The sequence below is a fragment of the Mytilus galloprovincialis genome, chromosome 3, assembly GCF_965363235.1.
Source record: "Mytilus galloprovincialis chromosome 3, xbMytGall1.hap1.1, whole genome shotgun sequence".
Lineage (NCBI taxonomy): Eukaryota > Metazoa > Mollusca > Bivalvia > Mytilida > Mytilidae > Mytilus > Mytilus galloprovincialis.
In genome coordinates, this window is record NC_134840.1 from 84,140,171 (window position 1) to 84,165,823 (window position 25,653).

At 32.0% G+C, this 25,653-nt stretch overlaps 2 protein-coding genes and 1 long non-coding RNA gene across 3 annotated transcripts; 2 read left to right on the forward strand and 1 right to left on the reverse strand.

Moving 5' to 3' along the window:
• The first annotated feature begins 5,250 nt into the window (after positions 1-5,250).
• On the forward strand, positions 5,251-8,847 carry LOC143069182 (uncharacterized). Its single transcript, XM_076243687.1, has 2 exons — positions 5,251-5,305; positions 6,989-8,847. Exon 2 carries the CDS (start codon positions 7,007-7,009, stop codon positions 8,714-8,716), a length of 1,710 nt encoding a protein of 569 aa, XP_076099802.1. The 5' UTR covers positions 5,251-5,305; positions 6,989-7,006; the 3' UTR covers positions 8,717-8,847.
• Positions 8,848-12,433: 3,586 nt separating this feature from the next.
• LOC143069183 (uncharacterized) lies at positions 12,434-15,024 on the reverse strand. Its single transcript, XR_012976341.1, has 3 exons — positions 14,942-15,024; positions 14,452-14,469; positions 12,434-14,002 (listed from the first exon to the last, which is right to left on the reverse strand). It is a non-coding gene; the product is annotated as an uncharacterized LOC143069183 (long non-coding RNA).
• A 240-nt stretch (positions 15,025-15,264) lies between these two features.
• Positions 15,265-18,747, forward strand: LOC143069184 (uncharacterized). The gene is made up of 2 exons (XM_076243688.1): positions 15,265-15,305; positions 16,883-18,747. The coding sequence occupies exon 2, from the start codon at positions 16,901-16,903 to the stop codon at positions 18,605-18,607; it is 1,707 nt and encodes a 568-aa protein (XP_076099803.1). The 5' UTR covers positions 15,265-15,305; positions 16,883-16,900; the 3' UTR covers positions 18,608-18,747.
• The last annotated feature ends 6,906 nt before the right edge of the window (positions 18,748-25,653 follow it).

The following is a 25,653-nucleotide window of genomic DNA, read 5'->3' on the forward strand; positions in this document are numbered from 1 at the left end:
TATATGGGTCAAGCGAAATACTCCCTTAATGATTCACAAACACAGAGAAGGTGTGTTCGAATAGCTATTTTTTTACTGAAAGTACTTGACGACAGTCTTTCAAGTTGGATGATGAAAATGCATATCTTTGAAAAAATATAATTTTTGGTGAGTGAAAACTAGGGTTTATAGTCTTTATACACTAAAAAAATCTAGTCTGCCCTTCCACGAAATTTTTAATTAGAATTTTTTTTAAATGTTTATGAATTTTCGAAAATTCCACCTGACAACCGATCAGACTAATATTTTTAAGCTGAATCAATGCAGACAAGATCATTAACTGATGCTCATTAGCTAGTTGATACATTTGTCTTTAAAAATACAACTGACATATAAGGATCGTAATGGTGCAATGTGGATAAATTTATCGGTTTCCATGAGCAAAATTGATAGCGCGTCATCCCTACAATGGCTTCCATTTCTACGATTGTGAAAATGAAGTGGCGTAATGGGGAGATAATTCTGACGAAGTAGAATCCTGACTGTTTGGTTGTAACTAGCCTCTTTTAATAGTATTTGCAAACATATTTCGCCGAGCGGAGCGAGGCAAACATTTTTTTGAAAGGTTTTGGAGCCACTGAAGGCCCAAGAAGCTATAGAACTAATGATGCAAAATCATGCTTTCTGGGTGTTCTGAAGACCCTTTCTTAATCTGAAATGCAAGTTTTGTTTTTAATAATCTTTGACAATATTTTGGTCTCGAAAGCATAATGGATAAACTCAGTGTAAGACTTAAGTTTCTAGGGACAACATCAAAAGACCAATGTGCATGATAAAGCAAAAATGGATTTCACTTAGTTAAGTCTGTGGCTGCTGTTTTTTTTTTTAAACTCATGATCAAATTCATTACAAAATTACTAGATTACAAAAGGAAGGCATTTGTAGTAACGGCCCTGTGGGGTAAGGTTTCCTGAGACATTATACCTCAATGTAAATGAAATTTTCAGACATTTCAAGTATATCTAAATAATACTTATACTTTAATTATTAAAAAAAATGGGAAGTGTTTCCCCGACTTTTTTGGGAAAAAAGATGAATTTATGAAGAATCTGGTGCCATCTCATACTTTCGATTAGACCTGCTGAGTTATTTATTTTCAATACATTGCAAGTCAGGTAATTTATTTTCAAACAACCACACGGAACAAACCATTTATTTTTGTGATTATCAAGGCTGATTTATTTATTTTCAAAATCCTCCTGCCCCCCATAATATCAAATGGTCGTCCCCTTACTATCCACACCCGTACAAAAAATCTTTCGTACGGATGTGGATAGTAAACCCCGAATGTAGGACAGAAAGTCATATGATAAAAAGTCGCAATTCATTTTTTTCTGACTATTTTCTTTGAATAAAAAACGCTTAAAAGTAAACATTTAAACATATTTCTCTTATATATTCAAACAATTGTCAACATATTATTTGTGACTTTTTGTCCTACCAAATTTGTGACTTAATGTCCTGTGACTTTTTGCCCTGTGACTTTCTGTCCGTTTAACTAAACCCCATATTGACAGAAACAAGTGCATGTGGAAAAAAGGTCATAATTTGGTTCGTAAATGGGTCTATTTCAAAAGCCTAAATGCTAAATACGTCGGCAGTTCTTTTTCATTAAAAGAGGGACGAAAGGTACCAAAGGGACAGTCAAACTTATAAATCGAAAATAAACTGACAACGCCAAGGCTAATAATGAAAAAGACAATCATAGTACACACAACATAGAAAACTAAAGAATAAGTAACACGAACCCCATTCAGTCAAAACTGGGGGTGATCTCAGGTGCTCCGAAAGGGTAAGCACTGAGATACTGCTCCATATGTGACACCCGTCGTGTTGCTTATGTTATAACAAGTTATCCGGAAAATAGTCTTATTCGTTAGATCACAATCATGAAAGGGAAGGGGATTGTAGTTACGACGTAAGGAACATATCCGATATCATTTGTGAAACGGTTATTCCATAACGGTCAACCACCTCGTGATGGCGTCCGTAAAATTTACGAAGATTCACCAATTGGAACTCTTGGTTTTATAGCTTCCTTGTGAGCAGCAACCCTCTATCAAGAAAATTATGATAGGAAATGCAAGCACGGGAATATCGTATCAATTGGGAGATATATACCCCGTATGTAGGTGCTGCTGGAATGTTGCAACTTAGAAATGTAAAGTTCACAATTGGAAAGCTGAAATCATCTTTTTTGTCGTAAAGTTTTGTTTTCAACCGACCGTCAATTTCTACATGTAATTCAAGAAATGAGGCCGACTTAACTGTATCTGTTGTATCCTTTATCTCTAGTTCGATTGGATAGATGCGTTCAACATAGTCACCAAATTTTGAATTATTCATTGAAAGAATATCATCTATATAGCGGGAAGTAGAGTTAGAGGATAATGCTAACTTCTTATTTTTCTTCCTAAGAAGTTCCTGTGTGAAGTTAGCCTCATGATAATAAAGAAACAAGTCGGCGAGAAAAGGGGCGCAATTGGTTACCATTGGAATGCCGACAGTCTGTTGAAAAACACGTCCTCCGAACGTAACAAGTATGTTGTCAATCTAGAAATCAAGCATCTTGATAATGTCAGTTTCAGAGAATTTTTTTGTTTGAATCAGAGTGATCCTTTACAAAGTATGATTTATCCCTCCATAAGACAAGATACTTGTATCTACATTGGCCATTCTTTTTTATGAAACAAAGCAATACCAACTCTTTCAATTAGTCTTTTAGTTTGGAATGTGGAATACTTGTATAAAGTGTAGAAAAGTCTCAAATGTTTTAATACTATTGCAAGATGAAAGAGAGTTAGATTGTATGTACTCTAAAAGATCCTTGGAATTTTTAAGTCTCTACATCTGATTCACTCCACCTCTAAATGGGCAGTTTCACAATAACTTTGAAGCCCGTCTTCGATTGCTGATAAAATATATGTTAATAATTTAGAAAGAGGTTCCGTGGAACACTTGGAAGACCTAGCAATATACCGTTGTTTGTAAGGACACTTATGTAGTTTAGGTATACAATATTCTCCAAAGTAGGCCCATTTAGACAAAAGTCACATTTTGTCAAAATATGTCGATTTTGTGCAATTTTCAGACTGAAGAGCTTTAAGAAAACTTTGGCCGCCATCTACGATCCGAAATGTTTTGTAACCAAAAGATTCCAATTTTGATATAGAATTCATCAATATAAAAACTGTTTCATAGCAAACCGGACATAGTTTTATAATATAGTTAATTGCTACCTCAGTTTTATATAAATAAGAATTAAAATGTGCTTTGTTATTAAATGCAATATCAGTATTTAGTTCAAATATATAATCTTAAATTAATCCTAATTCTATCTTATTCATTCTTATGTGACGTCATTTTTCATTTTTTGATGCTCTGTTTTACTAATTCAAATGACGTCATTTTTTCGTCATTTTTCAGTTTCAAATAGGACGTCACTTGGCGTAGAGGTTTTAACGTATTCGGATGTGTCTACTTTTGTGTTTCAAATGTCTGGTTATGTAAATGTATTTCAGTTGTTTCCTGTAATTAGTTAATACTTCAGCTTTATCATGTACACTTTTTGTATATTCATTTTATTAAATTTACTGTTAGCAATAGTATAAATTACTCTAAATTATAGGGATTTTCTGGTAACTTAACAGAAAACCGTTGCCGTTTTTGGCACAACCTTTTTGATCTTTTGGTCCTCGATGCTGTTCAACTTTGTACTCGTTTCGGCTTTCAAACTTTTGTATCTGTGCGTCACACATAGGTCTTGTGTGAACAAAATACACTTCTGGCGTATTAAAATTTTGAACTTGTTGCCTTTTGTTGGCTGTTGTTCGTGTGATTCTTTGTTAATTGTGTTCTCCAATTTATTTATATTGTAGTCCTGTGTTGTCATTTTGATGTTATATTTCACATGGCCATAAAAGTGCGAGGTTTGGCATGCCACAAAACCAGGTTCAACCCACCATTTTTTCCTTTAAAAATGCCCTGTACCAAGTCAGGAATATGGTCATTGTTATATTATAGTTCGTTTCTGTGTGTATTCCATTATAACGTTGTGTCGTTTGTTTTCTCTTATTTTTGAGTGTAAATTCATATTGCGATAAGACGTGTCACGGTACTTGTCTATCCCAAACTCATGTATTTGGTTTTGATGTTATATATATTATTCTCGTGGGATTTTGTCTATGTGTGTTACATTTTAGTGTTATGTCGTTGTTCTCCTCTTATATTTAATGCGTTTCCCTCGGTTTTAGTTTGTTATCCCGATTTTGTTTTTTGTCCATGGATTTATGAGTTTTGAACAGCGGTATACTACTGTTGCCTTTATTTGGATAGTGGATGGCGGCCAAGGTTAAATATGACAAAAACACACGAAGATTATGAAATGTTTTGACCTAAATTGACTAAAATTACAAATAGTGTTTATTTAAGCGGTCATAGCTTTATTAATTTTTAGGGGAGGTGCCAAAAAAATATATTTTTGTCTTATTAGTATTATCACAAGTATTTCTGAATGAAATATTTTGTCCAAACATGTTTCCTTTTTAAGAAGTAATTGAACTTTTAAAAAAGCAAATATTTGATTCTGGAATAATTTCAAACTATGTTAAACCGAAAAGAAATGTATGATGAAAACTAACCAACTTTAGGGGTTTAGCCCTTCTTGCACGACATCAAATTACTTTTGCTTTTATTTCTGTATAAACTAACTACCCCCTCCCCCTCAGTGTCTCATTAATTTGGTTTATTTTCATCATACATTTCTTATCAATTTTCCAGAATTCAAAATTATTCCAGATTCAAATAATGTTTTGTTTCTATAATTTAAATCATGCAGTTCTTCATCTGCCTTGAGGGGTTACATGTATTGTCATTAAAAAGGTTTAACTACTTATTCAAAATTGATATTTTTTTTAAGATGTTTAATAAATTAAAAAAATATGAAAGTTGTTTTAATTGAATGTAAACTGAAACAATTATATTTATCAGATTTGTGTGATTACACACATTGGAGATTCTTTAAAAATTGTTGAGTGTGTTTAAGCATGGAAGTAATATTCAATATTACTTCCATGGTTTAAGTAAGTATGAAAAAAACCACGCATTTAAATAAAAAAAATATATTAGTGTATCAAATTTATATTCATACAAAGACATTTAACTGTTGGGATAAGAATTTCTATTTGAGTCAATAATATACGTAAGTGTCCCAGATATTGGACATTTTACTTCCCTGTTCAAATTCCTTTCCGTCAAAATGTTCATGGTAAGAATGTTCAAATAATTCAATTGCACATTTATTTAATTAACTAAAATCAAAATATCATTAAACTCTGGCAATAGTATATCCATACATAAAACAAGAAATCCTTGATTGTTTAAAACAGAAAGTAAAAAACATAATAAATGTCCACAACAAGAAAGGGAAAGAAAACTTACTTTATTTGATATATTATTCTGACACAGTCCAAAAATTTCAAGGAGATAGTACATTCTTTTTTTCTAGATATTTTAATTTCTCAGTGTCACTCCGAGAATTAGTCCGAGATTACTCTGACGTCCAACGACTGTTTTGTCCCACGGCCCCAGCTTGTCTGGCAAAACAGCCGTTGGACGTCAGAGTAATCTCGGACTATCCGAGAATGAACTCCAGGTTAGAAAATTAAGAGTCTTATAATGTCTCTCAACTTGATCATTCGGTGCAACTTCATAAATATCTGGGTGGACTCTCCAAGATTATATATAGAGTAGATGTTTGACTGATTATTTTTTGTTGTTTATGGTCTCTCTGCTTTTGATTTTCAAAAATGGATAAAATATCATTTAAGTTAACTATCAATTTCAGATACTATGACTTATTTGTAGATCTAGTAAAGCTGATAATTTTGGCTGTTTGAAGTTTTCTTATGCAAACATACCTTTGGTTCCCAAAACAAAACTAAAAAGGAACAAGAATGTGTCCATAGTACATAGATGACCCACTCCCATTACCATTCTCTATGCTCAGTGGACCGTGAAATTGATGTCAAAACTATAAATTGGCGTTTAAATTGGGAAGATCATATCATAGGGACCATATGTACTAAGTTTCAAGTTGATTGGATTTCAATTTTATCAAAAACTGAAAAACTACCCTGACCAAAAACTTTGAAAAACACTTTAACCTCCACTAGCACTTTCATTTGCTTTGTTTAGTGGACCGTGAAACTGGGATCAAAACTTTATTTGAACATAAGCATAAGAAAAGTTATAGCATATGCAATGTGTGAACTAAGTTTCAAATTAATTGGACTTAAACTACATCAAAAACCAACTTGACTAAAACCTTAAATCTGTAGTGGGACAGACAGCCAGCCAGACGAAAGAACAACGGACACACAGACCGACAAAAATTATGCCCCCTAGGAGGGGATGGGACATAAAAATCCATCTGAAAGGACAATAACTCATATTAGAAGTTGACATACCTCTTCAATCAAATAGATTTTGTCTTTCGATCAATCTAAAGTTCTCAATAATTCTTACAGGGAGCGGACTAACAATTTCTTCTATTTGACCTATTTGTAGATATGTAGTACTTATTGATCAAATTTGCATTTAAGAAATCTATCTTTTCATTATAGTTTTTAAGATAGTACGTGAAAACAAAACAAAAATGATAAAAGTCGTCATTTAAGTTCCTTCAAGGAGTCAACTGATAACTTTGGATAGCTGCACTTTTGAAGATCTTGTCTTGCTGATCATCTTTTTTTTCTTTTTTTCTTTTTACAGTTTCCTAATATATATAGCTATAGCATATGTTTTGTCATGAGATATCGGGACTTGAAGAATCTATTCATAATACTGATTACTTAATACAGAATATTTTTCGGCAAACTATTTGTTATATAACCCATATATTCCCAGCATTTTCATATTAGAAAGCTTTTTTTTTATCCATATATTTCAGATGTAAAGAGAAAAAGTAATGGCCTCATCAGTCAAACAACTTTGTACAATTTGCAATGACGATGGAATCTCCAATTCAGCAGTCACATGGTGCACAGAATGTGAGGTTTTATTGTGTGGAGATTGTGAAAAACCTCACAGCAAGTCACATATGTCTAAAAACCATAAAACCATGTCAGCTGATGATTACCAAAAGTTACCTACATTCATGCAAGAACTAAGTAGCCAGTGCCAAGACCACAAGAAGAAGTTTGAACTTTACTGTTCTTGCCATGCCTGTCCATGCTGTGTTCAGTGTGTCACTGATAAACACAAGATGTGTCAAGAAATGAAACCTTTGTCAGATATCCTTCAGCAAGTCAAATCATCTGCCTCAGTACAACTTTTTGAAAAAGATTTAAACGATGTGAAGGAAAACATAGATACAGCCATAAAGTATCTGCAAACCAGGATCACTACCACCGATACTCAGAAAACCAAGGCCATTGAGAAAATACGGCATATGAGGAATTCGATTGATGATTACTTAAACAAATTAGAGCAAGACTTACTTAATGACTTAGAGTCTAAACATTCACAGCTTAAATCAAATATGGCCAGTCTCATGCAACAAATGGAACAGCGAGCCAGTCAGATAAACCAAATGCAGAGCCAGTTTTCCGAAACGACACAATATACTTCAGAGTTACAAAGGTTTATTGTTCTAAGAGAGATTGAGAAAATTACATCACAAACGACAAAATATATAGAAGATTTAGAAAGTGGAGACCACTTCATTGAAAAAAATCTAGAGGTCAACCTTTCGTCTGCTCTACAATCATTTTTACAAGATGTCAATTCATTTGGAATTATCAATATCAATACCACCACTTCTACTCTAAAAATAAAGGCTGGAAGAAAAGATCAAGCCCAGCACTTGATTCCAAAAGTTCCTGGAGTGGAACAAATAAAACCATCCTTGTTGACAAGACTGACAATTCCAAAAGATATAAAGTCTTTATATATAACTGCCTGTCTTATATTACCTGATGGTAAATTTATAATACTTGAAAACAACAAAAAACAACTACTGTTGTTCAGAAATGATGGCATTTTTATCAGAATAGTAGTAACATTCACAGAGTATCCATATGATGGTTGCCTAGTCATGAATAATACAGTGGCTGTCACATTGAGACTAGGAAAACGGACAGTCCTGGTGGATGTAAATAGAAGTAAAATTATTCAATCAATTCAACTTTCTCATGAATGTTTTGGAGTAGCAAGTGATTGTAAAACTTTGGTCATCAATGATGGTGGCAGCCAGTGTACTACAGTGAATCTGAGTGACATGTCTCATACAATCTTAGAAGGAATGAGAGGAGTGTATTGTATTTCATTATTCCAAGGAAATATCTATGGTACCAATTCCAGTGGAAATGAAGTCTGCTGTTACAAAGCTACCGGTGAACCTCTATGGACATTTCAGCATCAAGACATGATCAGTCCACGAGGACTTACATTAGACAAAAATGGTTTTGTTTATATAGCCTCTGTTGGAAACAACAGTATACTGGTAGTATCACCAGATGGTAAGATCTGTAAGACAATACTATCAGTTGCTGATGGAATCAAAGATCTTTTTGCTATAGACATCAACAGAGAAACTGGATTGATGATAGTGTCAAGTCATACAAGTGGTAAGAAAAATGAGAAATCATATCAGACATGTTTTGTTTATAAAGTTTGAAATGCTCTTTTATTTTATTATTTTAAATAGAATTGTATCTAGACATAGTGTTTAATCATTTCAAGGACATTTCATTTTCCTTATTAAGGCATATAGATCCTTAATTATTAAAATACATATTTGTTCACTTTTTCATATACATTTAATATTTATAAACATTTTTATCCTATTTTTCCGAACACATAACATATTATTCAAAAAAGGAAAACAGTAATAGTATGCATCAGAAAGACTTTCAGTTTTAACCTTCATGCGAAAAACATGTCGATAATTGGCATGCTGTTTTACATTCTGACAAATCTATATCGGGCAGAGGTGGCAATAAGCTACGAACTTACAGACTGTTTAAGGAAAATTTTGAACCGAAGGAATACTGCAAAATAGCTTTACCCTTCAGTCACAGAAGTGCTTTCGATAAATTTAGATGTGGTGTTGCTCCCCTAAGAATTGAAACAGGGAGATATGAAAATATTGTCAGTTTAGAAAATAGAGTGCGCCTTATATGTGACGTTTTTAATTGAAAATGAAGCGCATGTTTTATTAAGATTTCCTCTAGATGACGATTTGAGAAACCATTTATATCATGTTGCTGAAACTTTTAATGATAATTTTAGTACTTTAGATGATAATCAAAAGTTAGTGTTTTTATCATCAGATGTAAATATGATACGTATGTGTGCCAAAACCTGTCAATTGATTTTAAAAAGACGTAGAAATTTTATATATTGTAAATAGTATTTTATTTCATATTGTGTATTATATCTATGCATTTTAATAGTCTCTTATAATTCTGTTTATATAATGGCTCTCATTTTATCTAGTGTTATTTTACAATGTATAAAGATTGATTGTACTTGTTGAGAGATGAGACTTTAATAAAACATTGAATGCAAATCAAATAATTTAAATGTCTGAGACTATGTTCGTATTAAGCTAAACTGGTTGTAGTGTAAATATTCTCGATACTGAATCTAAACTATACTATGTTAACCTTCCTGTCAAGACAGTGCACACTGTAAAATGTCTCGCCTAATTTACTTATGCCTGAATTTATGTTGAAATAGAAATAAGTAAAAGTGGTATGCCAATTAGACAACTCTCCATCCAAGTCACAATGTATGAAAAGTAAACAATTATAGGTCAAAGTACAATAGTCAAAGTACAGCCTCGACACAGAGCATTGGCTAACACCATAGATGTAATACCCTAACACTGAACAGCAAGCTATAAGGGCCCCAGAATGACTAGTGTAAAACAATTCAAACACAAAAACCAAGACTAATCCATACACAAAAAAAAAAAAACAAGAAAGGATAAACACTTGTGAACCACAACAAACGACAACCCCTGAACAACAAGTGCAAACAAATGCAGATGAAAGTCTTTAATGTGAAGGTTTATACATAAACTTAACATTATCAAGGTCAGAGCCGAGTGAGTAAAATAAACCAAGCTAGACAGACATGTACACCCTATAATCATTATATTCACCAAATATAGTGGTCCTGTTGCTAGCAGTGCCTGACATCCAACCACAAAATCAACATTGAGCAATAAGCCATGAAATTGAGGCCAATGTAATATAAACACAGCCAGGCAGACATGGCTCATTGTTGAAGGCCGTACGGTGACCTAAAGTTGTTAATTTCTGTGTCATTTTGGTCTCTTGTAGACAGTTTTCTCTGGCATTGGCAATCATACCACATCTTCTTTTTATATGTACAACTTTGTTTGTTCCATACACTAAATATGATAATTGACCTATTGTTTATCTGAGAACTAGATCAAACCATAATAGAGTACAAGTTATCATTTTGAACAAATTATAATTTGTACAAAAAAAATGTACAAATTATAATTGGTATTTTGACTTTGTACAATATGTACTTTGTACAAAATATAATTTGGACAAAATTTGACTAAAATTAACTTAAAACGTGTACAATAATTTATCGTATTGTTTTTGTGCTAATAAAGTACTGATACACTATAGACACTTTTCAATGCGATTTGTAAGTCATATTGACTCATTTATATTGACTTTATGTTATAAATTGAACTCCTATTAACTGGTCTTTCAAATGATCATTTGCAAAAGTAAAATTTGCAGTGTTCAATAAAATAGCTAGCATTGTTGATCAACATGATAAATTCTATCAAAAAATTCAGCAATTTCCTGAAAATAACACAACAAAGCACAAACATAGTAATACCAAAGACAAATTGCATGAGTTGATTTCTAAAGTAAAATGCAAAAGAGGCATTGGAGTTGCTTATCATTTACTTGATATTTTTCTTCTCAGTCTATGGTGCATCCCATATCCTCTAAAGCGGCAATGGGAGAGAGTTCACTGCACATATAATTACTGAAACAAAATCGTTATGGTCAAAATTAGTAAAAGTCCATGGTCGACCAAGACATCCGCAAAGTCAAGGGTCTGTAGAGTGAGCAAATTCTGGTGTCATATGACACACAACAGTGGTCTGAAGGTTTGACTCCATCTTCTTTGCATAAGGAACTTTTGCCAAGTCTTGAAACAGAGGAAGATTTAAAGAAAGTGTTCAAAGAGGATTTAAAGAAAAACAGTGAAATTGAAATTGACGGCACGGATGAAAACACAGATACTGAATTGGTAAAATCAGAAAGAGAACCTAACGATTCTGTAACTGGATAGTTAAACTGAATGAACTTGTACAACTATTGAAGTTGTATCGGAGGAAGTCGAAACTCCAATCATTCGTGCAAATTTTCTGGCCAACAAACCAAGCGGATGTCCTATTAAGAAATACAAAACGGAAACTGAGCGAATTATCTGTTGGAAACAATGTTATCGTCCCAATTCCACAGTATGACCGAGCATCGACCAATTTGTGGAATATATATACAAGGTTTTGTAGTGGAAGTAGGAAATCTTGGCTATCAGATGGGGACAATAGTTGGTAATTTATCAGGAGTGTTATCGATCTATGAGTTTGACTGTCCTTTTGGTATCTTTCGCCCTCCTTTTTCAGCAGAAACTAACTAGAATCTATTGATGACTCTTCTATGTCTGTTACACAAATTCCTGATTAACAACTTTCTCTTTCTTTCTTGCAAATGTAAAGGCGGTTGTAACAACTGGAAGTGTAAATGCAAAAAGCAGTATGTATTGTGTAATTCGAGGTCAATGCTTGCTCACCTGCTCCAACAAATACAATATTGTATTATAGTTTTTTATGGAAATGTACACCTTACAATCCTTCCATACACTAAATATACTAAATCATAAAAAGAGAGAAAATAACATTACAAAAGAACTCGACTTTTTTCTAGTAGCCAATGAACTATGAAAATAAGGTCAAGGACAATGGACATGTGACAGATGGAAACTTTGTAACATAAGGCATCGATATACAAAGTATGAAGCATCCATTTCTTCCACCTTCTAAGGTATAAAGCTTTTAAGAAGTTAGTTAACACCGCCAACAACACCACAGAATCAGTATCCTTTTTTAATTTTTGGAGCAGGAATTTCAGATGTTGAGAAATGTATACTGAATGCTGATAAAACAAACCAAAGATTTTCGTTACCGTGTCAGTTCAAAATCAATAATGCCCGCTTTGTTAGTACCTATATCCGCTGTACGATGATACACAGTGATTATTAGTTTTTACAAATATCTTTACAAATTTTTATTATAAAATTTTCTTCAACATAAATAAAATTAAAACAATAATCGCTTTTTTTCTTAAATATTTTATTAAAAAAATTATAGTCAACATACATTTTGTACATGTGTTAAACACATCATAATACGTTTAAACAAAAATTCCTGATGATATCTGTATCTGTTCAAAATAAAAATGTGACAGCTTGATAGCTTTTCTTTATTCTTATCATACAGTTTTAATTTTTAATTACTAGTTTTTTTCCAAGCATTTCATTGGCGGATCCAGGGGGAGGGGGAGGGAACCCCCTTTTTTTGGCCGCTCAATGCATTTGAATGGGGACATATAGTTGGAAGTTGGAACCCCCCTTTGCCCTGGGTTGGGAACCCCCCCTTTTTAAAATGGCTGGATCCGACCCTGCATTTTGAATTTGATACTTTTACACAAATACATTTTTTTTTCAAATTCTAACGTTAAGCTTTGTAAAAACAATTCAGTGTTCATCTACCTTGATAAATATAATTATTTACACTGATATAAGGGGGTCTCATTGGGGGTTCTGAACCCCGGATCACGCTTACTGTTTTGTCAGATTCACGCATCATGCTTATACTATATACCTAAGCAATTCTCATTTTTTTGTAATTTCCTGTGTCCCGCTAGACCTTAATTCCCGTTTTCCCGGCACAATAATTTGACTTTCCCGTGTCACGCTTACGAAAAATCGGCAATCCTAGACCCACATTAAATAACAACGAACAACTTTTAAAATATAAATGATACCAATGTACACTTTAACTTTCATACCTAAAACAATTATCATCATTTATGCAAAGACAAACAATATCTTTTCCTTTAAATAAGTGCATGATAATGAAAAGATTTTTTTTTCCTTTTAACAATGTAAAATCATGTTTTGAAAATAATACAATCAATTCAATGGTGAATACAAAGTACAAACATAAATTTAAAGCATGATGTTTGAACTCTTAATATGAAGTAAAACTTTCTATATTTATCAAACTCATTGAAAAAAATGTAATTTTACTGAAATCTTCTCTTTTTTTCATTCCTTAAGGTTAAAATGTTCATTTATAGCAATAAACATTTTGGATTTCCAATCTGATCTCGTTTTACCTGTTTTTTTCTTTGACCAAAAGTGAGGTAATCATTTCAATAAATGTCTGAAAAAGTCAAAATTCTAAAGTATCCTTATCATACAAAGACATCAACTACTTTGAAAAGATTTGTCTAACTTTTAAATGTCATAATTATTGATGGTTATTAAATAATGTCATTCAAAAAAGGACCATGACCCTGAACTAAGATACATTTTATCCAGACCACAAAATGTTTTACAATAACTAACAAATAAGTGGTACAAATGTTTGTTATTTCTTTGTGCTTTTAAGCTCAGAAAATGTAATAGAAAAAATACAAATTGTAATTATTATTACACAATGTAATTTTCAACACACTTTTGTAATTGTCAACACACATTGTAATTATAACTACACATTGTAATTGTCACCAAACATTGTCATTATCACAAAACATTGTCATGATCACCAATCATACTGATGTCTGTCTGTAGTTCTTTGTCTCTATTATCTTTTTCCCACACATTGCACAAATACCTACAAAAAAAACAGAAACTGGATTCATTTATTGAATACTGAATATTTTTGCCATGATGTTTGTTGTCAGTTTATGAGTTTGAATGTTCTTTTGCATAAACTTTTTTACATTTTAAATGACAATGTGGGCATGTTGTTTCAGTTTACTCCATCAATGAAGCATTATAAAGTGTTATTTTAAAATAAATGCAGGTACAATGTACATGGGGAAACCATGCAATGCTCCCACCATCATGTGTCCTTGTTTGGTGAACCGTGAAAATATAAACATGTACACAAAGTTTCAAGCTGTTGTGACCACAAATTCATTGAAAATAACCTTAACCAAAACCTGATATTGGACGGATTAACGGAAAGAAGGACAAACACACTAAAAAATTATTACTACTTGCTTGGATATCATTATATATTAATGTTTTTTGGTATAACAAAATAAAGCAGAAACTTACCTTTCTTGTAAGCACATCCTAAAAACAAAAGATGATAAATGCTATTAATATTATTCAAAGAAACAATGTAAAGCAAAACTTTCAAAGATAAACCTTATTCTATAATGGTTATATAAGGTTATAGTTATTTTGATATTCCATATGAAACAGGGGAAAAGAAATTTCATAAACTAAGTTACTATTGCCGCAATTATTTCCGTTTGATTTAACCCAAGTTGATATCAATCTTTAAGATTATTAGGTGTTTAACTTTTTCCAATATTTATTTTTGTGGTGATATATTTTATTACAGTTGTGTTACAAATCACCAAAAAAAATAGGTATGGAAATCAAAATTGCTTTGGTTGAATCACTTTTGATCTAAGAAAAGATCATGTTGATATAACTGACTCACTTGAAAAAATAGATTCTGTCTTCATAAGTTATCTATTTCTCTGAACAAGGTTTCATTACTTAATTTAAAACACTGAAGAGTGAAATATTGACTCACCTTGACAATAATGAGATCCTTTCTGATGAACTGAAGATCTACATATTTTACACTTTGAAAATCCTTGATAAGGAGCAAATCTGAAAAAAAAATATGCATCAAAACTTAGTTATTCATAAACCTAGAAAAAATCAGAATAATTTAAAATAAGCCTTCAAACTTGTTGAGTGTGTTTAAGTAAGTATGAAAAAAACACGCATTTAAATAAAAAAAAATATATATTAGTGTATCAAATTTATATTCATACAAAGACATTTAACTGTTGGAATAAGAATTTCTATTTGAATCAATAATATACGTAAGTGTCCCAGATATTGGACATTTTACTTCCCTGTTCAAATTCCTTTCCGTCAAAATGTTCATGGTAAGAATGTTCAAATAGTTCAATTGCACATTTATTTAATTAACTAAAATCAAAATATCATTAAACTCTGGCAATAGTATATCTATACATAACACAAGAAATCCTTGATTGTTTAAAACAGAAAGTAAAAACATAATAAATGTCCAACACAAGAAAGGGAAAATTTACTTTTTTTTATATATTATTCTGACACAGTTCAAAAATTTCAAGGAGATAGTACATTCTTTTTTTCTAGATATTTTAATTTCTCAGTGTCACTCCGAGAATGAACTCAAGTTTAGAAATTAAGAGTCTTATAATGTCTCTCAACTTGATCATTCGGTGCAACTTCATAAATATCTGGGTGGACTCTCCAAGATTATATATAGAGTAGATGTTTGACTGATTATTTTTTGTTGTTTATGGTCTCTCTGCTTTTGATTTTCAAAAATGGATAAAATATCATTTAAGTTAACTATCAATTTCAGATATGATCTATTTGTACATCTAGTAAAGCTGATAATTTTTGCTGTTTGAAGTTTTCTTATGCAAACATACCTTTGGTTCCCAAAACAAAACTAAAAAGGAACAAGAATGTGTCCATAGTACATAGATGACCCACTCCCATTACCATTCTCTATGCTCAGTGGACCGTGAAATTGAGGTCAAAACTATAAATTGGCGTTTAAATTGGGAAGATCATATCATAGGGACCATATGTACTAAGTTTCAAGTTGATTGGATTTCAATTTTATCAAAAACTAAAAAAACTACCCTGACCAAAAACTTTGAAAAACACTTTAACCTCCACTAGCACTTTCATTTGCTTTGTTTAGTGGACTGTGAAACTGGGATCAAAACTTTATTTGAACATAAGCATAAGAAAGGTTATAGCATATGCAATGTGTGAACTAAGTTTCAAATTAATTGGACTTAAACTACATCAAAAACCAACTTGACCAAAACCTTAAATCTGTAGTGGGACAGACAGCCAGCCAAACGAAAGAACAACTGAACAAACAAACGGACACACAGACCGACAAAAATTATGCCCCCTAGGAGGGGATGGGACATAAAAATCCATCTTAAAGGACAATAACTCATATTAGAAGTTGACATACCTCTTCAATCAAATAGATTTTGTCTTTCGATCAATCTAAAGTTCTCAATAATTCTTACAGGGAGCGGACTAACAATTTCTCCTATTTGACCTATTTGTAGATATGTAGTACTTATTGATCAAATTTGCATTTAAGAAATCTATCTTTTCATTATAGTTTTTAAGATAGTACGTGAAAACAAAACAAAAATGATAAAAGTCGTCATTTAAGTTCCTTCAAGGAGTCAACTGATAACTTTGGATAGCTGCACTTTTGAAGATCTTGTCTTGTTGATAACTTTTTTTTCTTTTTTTCTTTTTACAGTTTCCTAATATATATAGCTATAGCATATGTTTTGTCATGAGATATCGGGACATGAAGAATCTATTCATAATACTGATTACTTAATACAGTAATATTTTTCGGCAAACTATTTGTTATACAACCCATTCACTCCCAGCATATTCATATTAGAGAGCTTTTATCCATATATTTCAGATGTAAAGAGAAAAACTAATGGCCTCATCAGTCAAACAACTTTGTACAATTTGCAATGACGATGGAATCTCCAATTCAGCAGTCACATGGTGCACAGAATGTGAGGTTTTATTTTGTGGAGACTGTGAAAAACCTCACAGCAAGTCACATCTGTCTAAAAACCATAAAACCATGTCAGCTGATGATTACCAAAAGTTACCTACATTCATGCAAGAAATAAGTAGCCAGTGCCAAGACCACAAGAAGAAGTTTGAACTTTACTGTTCTTGCCATGCCTGTCCATGCTGTGTTCAGTGTGTCACTGATAAACACAAGATGTGTCAAGAAATGAAACCTTTGTCAGATATCCTTCAGCAAGTGAAATCATCTGCCTCAGTGCAACTTTTTGAAACAGATTTAAAGGATGTGAAGGAAAACATAGATACAGCCATAAAGTATCTGCAAACCAGGATCACTACAACCAATACTCAGAACACCAAAGCCATTGAGAAAATACGGTATATGAGGAAGTCGATTGATGATTACTTAAACAAATTAGAGCAAGACTTACTTAATGACTTAGAGTGTAAACATTTAAAACTGACATTTAACATGGCCACTCTCGTGCAACAAATGGAACAGCGAGCCAGTCAGATAAACCAAATGCAGATACAGTTTTCCGAAACGACACAATCTACTTCAGAGTTACAAAGGTTTATTGCTCTAAGAGAGATTGAGAAAATTACATCACAAACGACAAAATATATAGAAGATTTAGAAAGTGGAGACCACTTCATTGAAAAAAATCTAGAGGTCAACCTTTCATCTGCTCTACAATCATTTTTACAAGATGTCAATTCATTTGGAATTATCAATATCAATACCACCACTTCTACTCTGAAAATCAAGACTGGAAGAAAAGATCAAGCCCAGCACTTGATTCCAAAAGTTCCTGGAGTGGAACAAATAAAACCATCCTTGTTGACAAGACTGACAATTCCAGAAGACATTAAGACTTTAAATATAACTGCCTGTCTTATATTACCTGATGGTAAATTTATAATACTTGATAGGAACAGAAAACAACTACTGTTATTCAGAAATGATGGCATTTTTATCAGAAAAGTAGTAACATTCAAACAGTGTCCATATGATGATTGCCTTGTCAGGAATAATACAGTGGCTGTCACATTGGGACTAGGAAAACGGACAGTCCTGGTGGATGTAAATAGAAGTAAAATTATTCAATCAATACAACTTTCTAATGAATGTTTTGGAGTAGCAAGTGATGGTAAAACTTTGGTTATCAGTAGTTGGAGGCAGTGTACTACAGTGAATCTGAGTGACATGTCTCATACAATCTTAGAAGGAATGAGAGGAGTGTATCGTATTTCATTATTCCAAGGAAATATCTATGGTACCAATTCCAGTGGGAATGAAGTCTGCTGTTACAAAGCTACTGGTGAACCTCTATGGACATTTCAGCATCAAGACATGATCAGTCCACGAGGACTTACATTAGACAAAAATGGTTTTGTTTATATAGCCTCTGCTGGAAACAACAGTATACTGGTAGTATCACCCGATGGTAAGATCTGTAAGACAATACTATCAGTTGCTGGTGGAATCAAAGATCTTTTTGCTATAGACATCAACAGAGAAACTGGATTGATGATAGTGTCAAATCATATAAGTGATGAGAAAAATGAAAAATCATATGAGACATGTTTTGTTTACAAAGTTTGAAATGCTCTTTTATTTTATTATTTTGAATAGAATTGTATCTAGACATAGTGTTTAATCATTTCAAGGACATGTCATTTTCCTTATTAAGGCATATAGATCCTTAATTATTAAAATACATATTTGTTCACTTTTTCATATAAATTTAATATTTATAAACATTTTTATCCTATTTTTCCGAACACATAACATATTATTTAAAAAAGGAAAACAGTAATAGTATGCATCAGAAAGACTTTCAGTTTTTACCTTCATGCATAAAACATGCGAAAAACATGTCGATAATTGGCATGCTGTTTTACATTCTGACAAATCTATATCGGGCAGAGGTGGCAAAAGCTACGAACTTACAGACTGTTTAAGGAAAATTTTGAACCGGAGGAATACTGCAAAATAGCTTTACCCTTCAGTCACAGAAGTGCTTTCGACAAATTTAGATGTGGTGTTGCTCCCCTAAGAATTGAAACAGGGAGATATGAAAATATTGTTTTAGAAAAGAGTGTGCCATATATGTGACGTTTTTATTGAAGATGAAGCGCATGTTTTATTAAGATGTCCTCTATATGACGATTTTAGAAACCATTTATATCATGTTGCTGAAACTTTTAATGATAATTTTAATACTTTAGATGATAATCAAAAGTTAGTGTTTTTATTCTCAGATGTAAATATGATACCAGAGACATATATACACATGTATGTATGTCTCTGATGATACGTATGTGTGCCAAAACCTGTCAATTGATTTTAAAAAGACGTAGAAATTTTATATATTGTAAATAGTATTTTATTTCATATTGTGTATTATATCTATGCATTTTAATAGTCTCTTATAATTCTGTATATAATGGCTCTCATTTTATCTAGTGTTATTTTACAATGTATAAAGATTGATTGTACTTGTTGAGGGATGAGCCTTTAATAAAACATTGAATGAATGAAATGCAAATCAAATAATTTAAATGTCTGAGACTATGTTCGTATTAAGATAAACTGGTTGTGGTGTAAATATTTTCGATACTGAAACTAAACTTTACTATGTTAACCTTCCTGTCAAGGCAGTGCACACTCTGAAATGTCTCGCCTAATTTACTTATGCCTGAATTTATGTTGAAATAGAAATAAGTAGAAGTGGTATGAGGCCCCTCATGGGGGGGGTCCTAGTAATCACATAATCACCATTTTTTTGCCAATATAATCACATAATCATTAAATATTTGCTCATCTTTAGTAATCAAATAATCATAAACTAAAAATACAGTCCTAAGTAATCAAATAATCATGAAATATTTGGCTTAATAATCAAATAATCATTAAAAAAACGGCCAAGTAATCACATAATCAAAAACCCCATGAGGGCCCTCTGGTATGCCAATTAGACAACTCTCCATCCAAGTCACAATGTATGAAAAGTAAACAATTATAGGTCAAAGTACAATATTTAGTCAAAGTACAGCCTCGACACAGAGCATTGGCTAACACCATATATGTCATACCCTAACACTGAACAGCAAGCTATAAAGGGCACCAGAATGACTAGTGTTGAACAATTCAAACAGAAAAACCAAAACTAATCCATACACAAAAAAAAACAAGAAAGATTCACTTGTGAACCACAACAAACGACAACCCCTACACAACAGGTGCAAACAAATGCAGATGAACGTATTCAATGTGAAGGTTTTAATTTAATACATAAACTGAACATTACCAAGGTCAGAGCCAAGTGAGTAAAATAAACCAAGCCAGACAAACATGTACACCCTATAATCATTATATTCACCAAATATAGTGGTCCTGTTCCTAGCAGTGCCTGACATTCAACCACAAAATTAACATTGAACAATGAGCCATGAAATTGAGGTCAATATAATATAAACACAGCCAGACAGACATGGCTCATTGTTGAAGGCCATACGGTGATCTAAAGTTGTTAATTTCTGTGTCATTTTGATCTCTTGTAGACAGTTGTCTCCGGTATGGGCAATCATACCACATCTTCTTTTTTTATATATGTACAACTTTGATTGTTCCATACACTATTATAAATATAATAATTGACCTATTAATTGTTTATAATATCTGAGAACAAGATCAAACCATAATAAAAAGTGCATGATAGGTTCTTCTTTTTTTCAAAGAATAGACACGATAGATATTGGATCGGTACAATCATGAAATCCCGAATCTATTTTTGCCAAATCTTTATTTCCCGGGCCTTATTTGACAGTATGCTTTTTTGGCAAAATATGTTAATTTAAAATGATTGTGTACTGTTAAAAGCATCCAGTCAGTCAGTCTGTTGTGTATATTCTCTGATTTACTACTACAAATGTATAATCTAGTAATTTCAAACTATTATATATATATCATAAACCCTAAAAGACACATGCCATACTTTGGCTAGTTTGAGCTCAATAGAAGGACAGACATTTTTCGTCAGTTACTTGGAGTATAATATAGTTTTATTATACTTCACGTTAAAATTCCACATATTTGATTGGCTTATACAGTCCAAGGTAGACTAATTACTGTACCCAATGCATATAACTGAGCAGGAGACATTTTTTACGACCGGAAAAAAAAATTGCGGTCGTAATATGACCCGACAATTGTTCGTTCAAAGTTCACATTTAGGATTTTGTATATTTTTTATGATATTTGCTTTTGATTAATTAATCATAAAATTTTAATACCCAAGCTCACCTATTGTTTGTTAAAAAAAATGGAAGTAGTGATTAACACCTGTAAAAACATTAATGGATGTGTCAATTATGTCCCAACAGACAATAAAACTTTTTACTGCACTCAATCGATATGAGCAGTCAAAATGCGTTGACTGTATATTTCTATGTCATATACAGTCACTTACCCGATATCACTTTTCCTAATGAATATTTAAATAGAAGTTTCAGAAATAACATTTGATAATGCATACGACCTCTTCAATCTGTTCTTGTTTCCAATGCATACAACGATGCGTGGAACGACTCAACCTTGTTTCTTTTGCAATAATTGGAAAAACATATTTCATTTATTAATATTTTTTGTTTGCAACCTATAACTCATTAATGTGTTATGCTTATGGTTGATATTTTAGTCCATACTCAAATGATTTCGTTCACCATCGAGTGCGGGTTTCAACAGGTAAATGTACATTTCATTGTGTTGAAAATTTCTCCGTCAGCATGATATGAGGCCTTTTTAAAGGGGATTTCCCCAAATATTTAAATCAAATAAATAACCTTAACGCATTAAAAAGTACTGAACTCAACTCAGAGGAAAATCAATTCGGAAAGTTCTTAATCACATGCCAAAATCAAATAACAAAACGCATCAAAAACAAATGGACAAGAACTGTCATATTCCTGACTTGGTACAGGCATTTTCAAATGTAGAAAATGGTGGATTGAACCTGGTTTTATAGCTAGCTAAACCTCTCACTTGTATGACAGTCGCATCAAATTCCATTATATTGTCACCGATGCGTGAACAAAACAAAGAGACACAATAGGTAAAAATGTCAAAAAATAGGGGTTCAATAATAATTATAAAAACAACAAATGTAACGAAGAAGCGCAAAAAGGCATACATCAAATTTAACATCCTCATTTTGTTTATATTATACGATTTAATTTATTTATGTAAAATGCACTCATAAAGGATGGAGGGTATTAAGTACTGGTGTAAAATTGCGTGTTTGAAATTCGCACAGGTAGACATGAAACAAGTTTGTCGTTCAAAGTATGACGGGATACATAAATACGGTCACGTAAAATAGATACAACAAAAACAGACTTAATTAACAGTAAAAGTAATAATAATAAATAAAATAATAGTGTGGTTCAAAGTATGACGAGATACATAAATACAGAATCACGTCAAATGTATATCACAAAAAAAACCCAGACATAACAGTAAAAGTAATATTAATAAATAAAATAATTTTGTCATTCAAAGTATGACAAGATACATAGGTACAGAGTCACATCATAAAATAATTTTGTCGTTCAAAGTATGATGGGATACATAGAACAAGGACAAATAGGCAGTTAGTTAAAATTTATAGAAAAAAATAAAGTTATATCTTTTACATAGAGAAAGGACCAATTTGCGTATAGCTATTTTATCAAATTACACATGTTACCAAATGGTGACACTATTCTTGTCTATAAATTCTTTTAAATAAGATGAAAAAAATAAGGCTTTTAAAAAAATCACCAAAATTAGCTTTTTTTGTGAGGATAAAAGGTTATAAAAAAAACTTTTATATTGCAATATACAATGTAATCATAAGTAATCTTAAGTAATCATGATTACTTTAAAGAATAGTAATCTAATGTAATCGATTACATATGAAATAGGATGTAATTGTAATGTAATCGATTACTTACGAAATAGGGTGTAATTGTAATGTAATCGATTACATTTTATTAGCAAAGTAATTGAAATTTAATCGATTACATTTTAAAATAATCGACCCCATCCCTGGTAAACAGACATATGTATCCATTCACAGTCTGATTTAATTTTACCTAGGAACTAAAATGTAAAAATAGAAAAAAACAAATGTGTTTTCTTATTTTAAAAGATTTTGTCTTACTGATCATTTTTCTCAATAAAAATTTCTCAATATTCTATTACGGAACAACTATTTAACCTCAAAAGGGAGGGGCAGGGGGTATTTTCCCCCTAAACAATTGATCCCAAATTAGATGAGAGAAAAATATTGTGTTCAGATAGAAGACAACCAGATTCTCCGCAGGGCGCAGCTTTATACGACCGCAGAGGTCGAACCCCGAACAGTTGGTGCAAGTTTGGACACAAAATTTAAGCTTGATACAGCTCTGAATTTAGATTGTGATTAAGGATTATGTACCCTTCTGTTGATTCAATGCTCAACATATGGAAATTTTATAGAAAATCCACAGCCTTTATCCTTGTACTATCATATTTGGCAAATTGATGACTGATATACATAGGATTATTGCATGCAGTACTAGCATTGATTTCCTTAAAACAAGTTTATTAATGTAGTAATTGGTTAAATCAAATAAAAATATGGACCAAATCAAGTACACCATATAGGGTGCGCTCGACTTTGGTGACTCTGCACGAGGTATTTTGGAATTTACAGGTTGGTTAGACTTTGCATAAAAAATATACACTAGCACATCATAGAAAAGCAAGTGAGTAATCTATGTTTCAAATTTTATAACAAAAATATTTATATTAAAGGCTGTGGATTTTCTATAAAAATCTTGGTTTATTTGCCACGAAGTATTATTTTTCTATTAAATGCAGGACGATAAAAGTGAAAAATAAACAGGCAGGACAGCAATTATAACTACAAAAAAAAGAAGGCAGGACTAGATTTTTCCTCCTGACACCAATACAACTCAAATGGTAGCTCTCTTAATAAAAAAAAACCGACTAAACATTGACCAATGAACTATGAAAATTAGGTCAAGGTCAGATGAACCATGCCAGACAGACATGTACACCTTACAATCAATCTATGTGTTGTGTACAAGTTACTATTTTGAACAAATTATAATTTGTACAAAAACATTGTATAAAAGTGAATATAGATAAATCCTGATGAACTTAGTAATGCCCCATTTGATGCAATCCTGTATGTTGTGTATCTATGTTCCTGTCCCACTCATAAATAAAATCAATACCTTAGATTAACATGCTTTTCCCATTTGAATGGTTTTACACTTAGTCATTCTGGGGCCATTTTATAGCTTGCTGTTCTGTGTAAGCCAAGCTCCGTATTGAAGACCGTACTTTGACCTATAATGGTTTTTCTTTTACAAATAGTTGTGACTTGATTAAACCTTCCAGTTGGAAATGTACACCTTACAATCCTTCCATACACTAAATATACTAAATCATAATAAGAGAGAAAATAACATTACAAAAGATCTCGACTTTTTTCTAGTAGCCAATGAACTATGAAAATAAGGTCAAGGACAATGGACATGAGACAGATGGAAACTTTGTAACATAAGGCATCGATATACAAAGTATGAAGCATCCATTTCTTCCACCTTCTAAGGTATAAAGCTTTTAAGATTTTAGATAACACTGCCAACGACACCACAGAGTCAGTATCATATGTATATATAATGTTTTGTTCTTTTGTTGGTTTTTCCTGTATGATGTATTGTAAAATTATTATGTTCATTTATGTATGCCTTCAACCCATATGGCTAAAAATGTGCATTTATATATTCAATAAAGTATCCCTTTTTTATTTTTGGAGCAGGAATTTCAGATGTTGAGAAATGTACACTGAATTCTGATAAAACAAAGATTTTCGTTACCATGTCAGTTCAAAATCAATAATGCCCACTTGGTTAGTACATATATCAGCTGTACTATGATACACAGTGATTTAAATATTAGTTTTTACAAATGTAGATACATTGACCTACACCTAATATCTTTACAAATTTTTAGTATAAAATTTTCTTCAACATAAATAAAATTAAAACAATAATCACTATTTTTTTCTAAATATTTTATTAAAAAAATTATTGTCAACATACACTTTGTACATGTGTTAAAACATCATAATACCTTTAAACAAAATTTCTGATGATATCTGTATCTGTTCAAAATAAAAATAAAAATGTGACAGCTTGATAGCTTTTCTTTATTCTTATCATACAGTTTTAATTTTTAATTACTAGTTTTTTTCCAAGCATTTCATTGGCGGATCCAGGGGGGTTCCAGGGGTTGGAACCCCCCCTTTTTTTGGCCACTCAATGCATTTGAATGGGGACATATAGTTGGACCCCCCCCCTTTTGTTCTGGGTTGGGTACCCCCCTTTTTAAAATGGCTGGATCCGCCCCTACATTTTGAATTTGATACTTTTAAACAAATACCATTTTTTTTTAAATGCTATCGTTAAGCTTTGTAAAAACAATTCAGTGTTCATCTACCTTGATAAATATAATTATTTACACTGATATAAGGGGGTCTCATTGGGGGTTCTGAACCCTGGATCACGCTTACTGTTTTGTCAGATTCACGCATC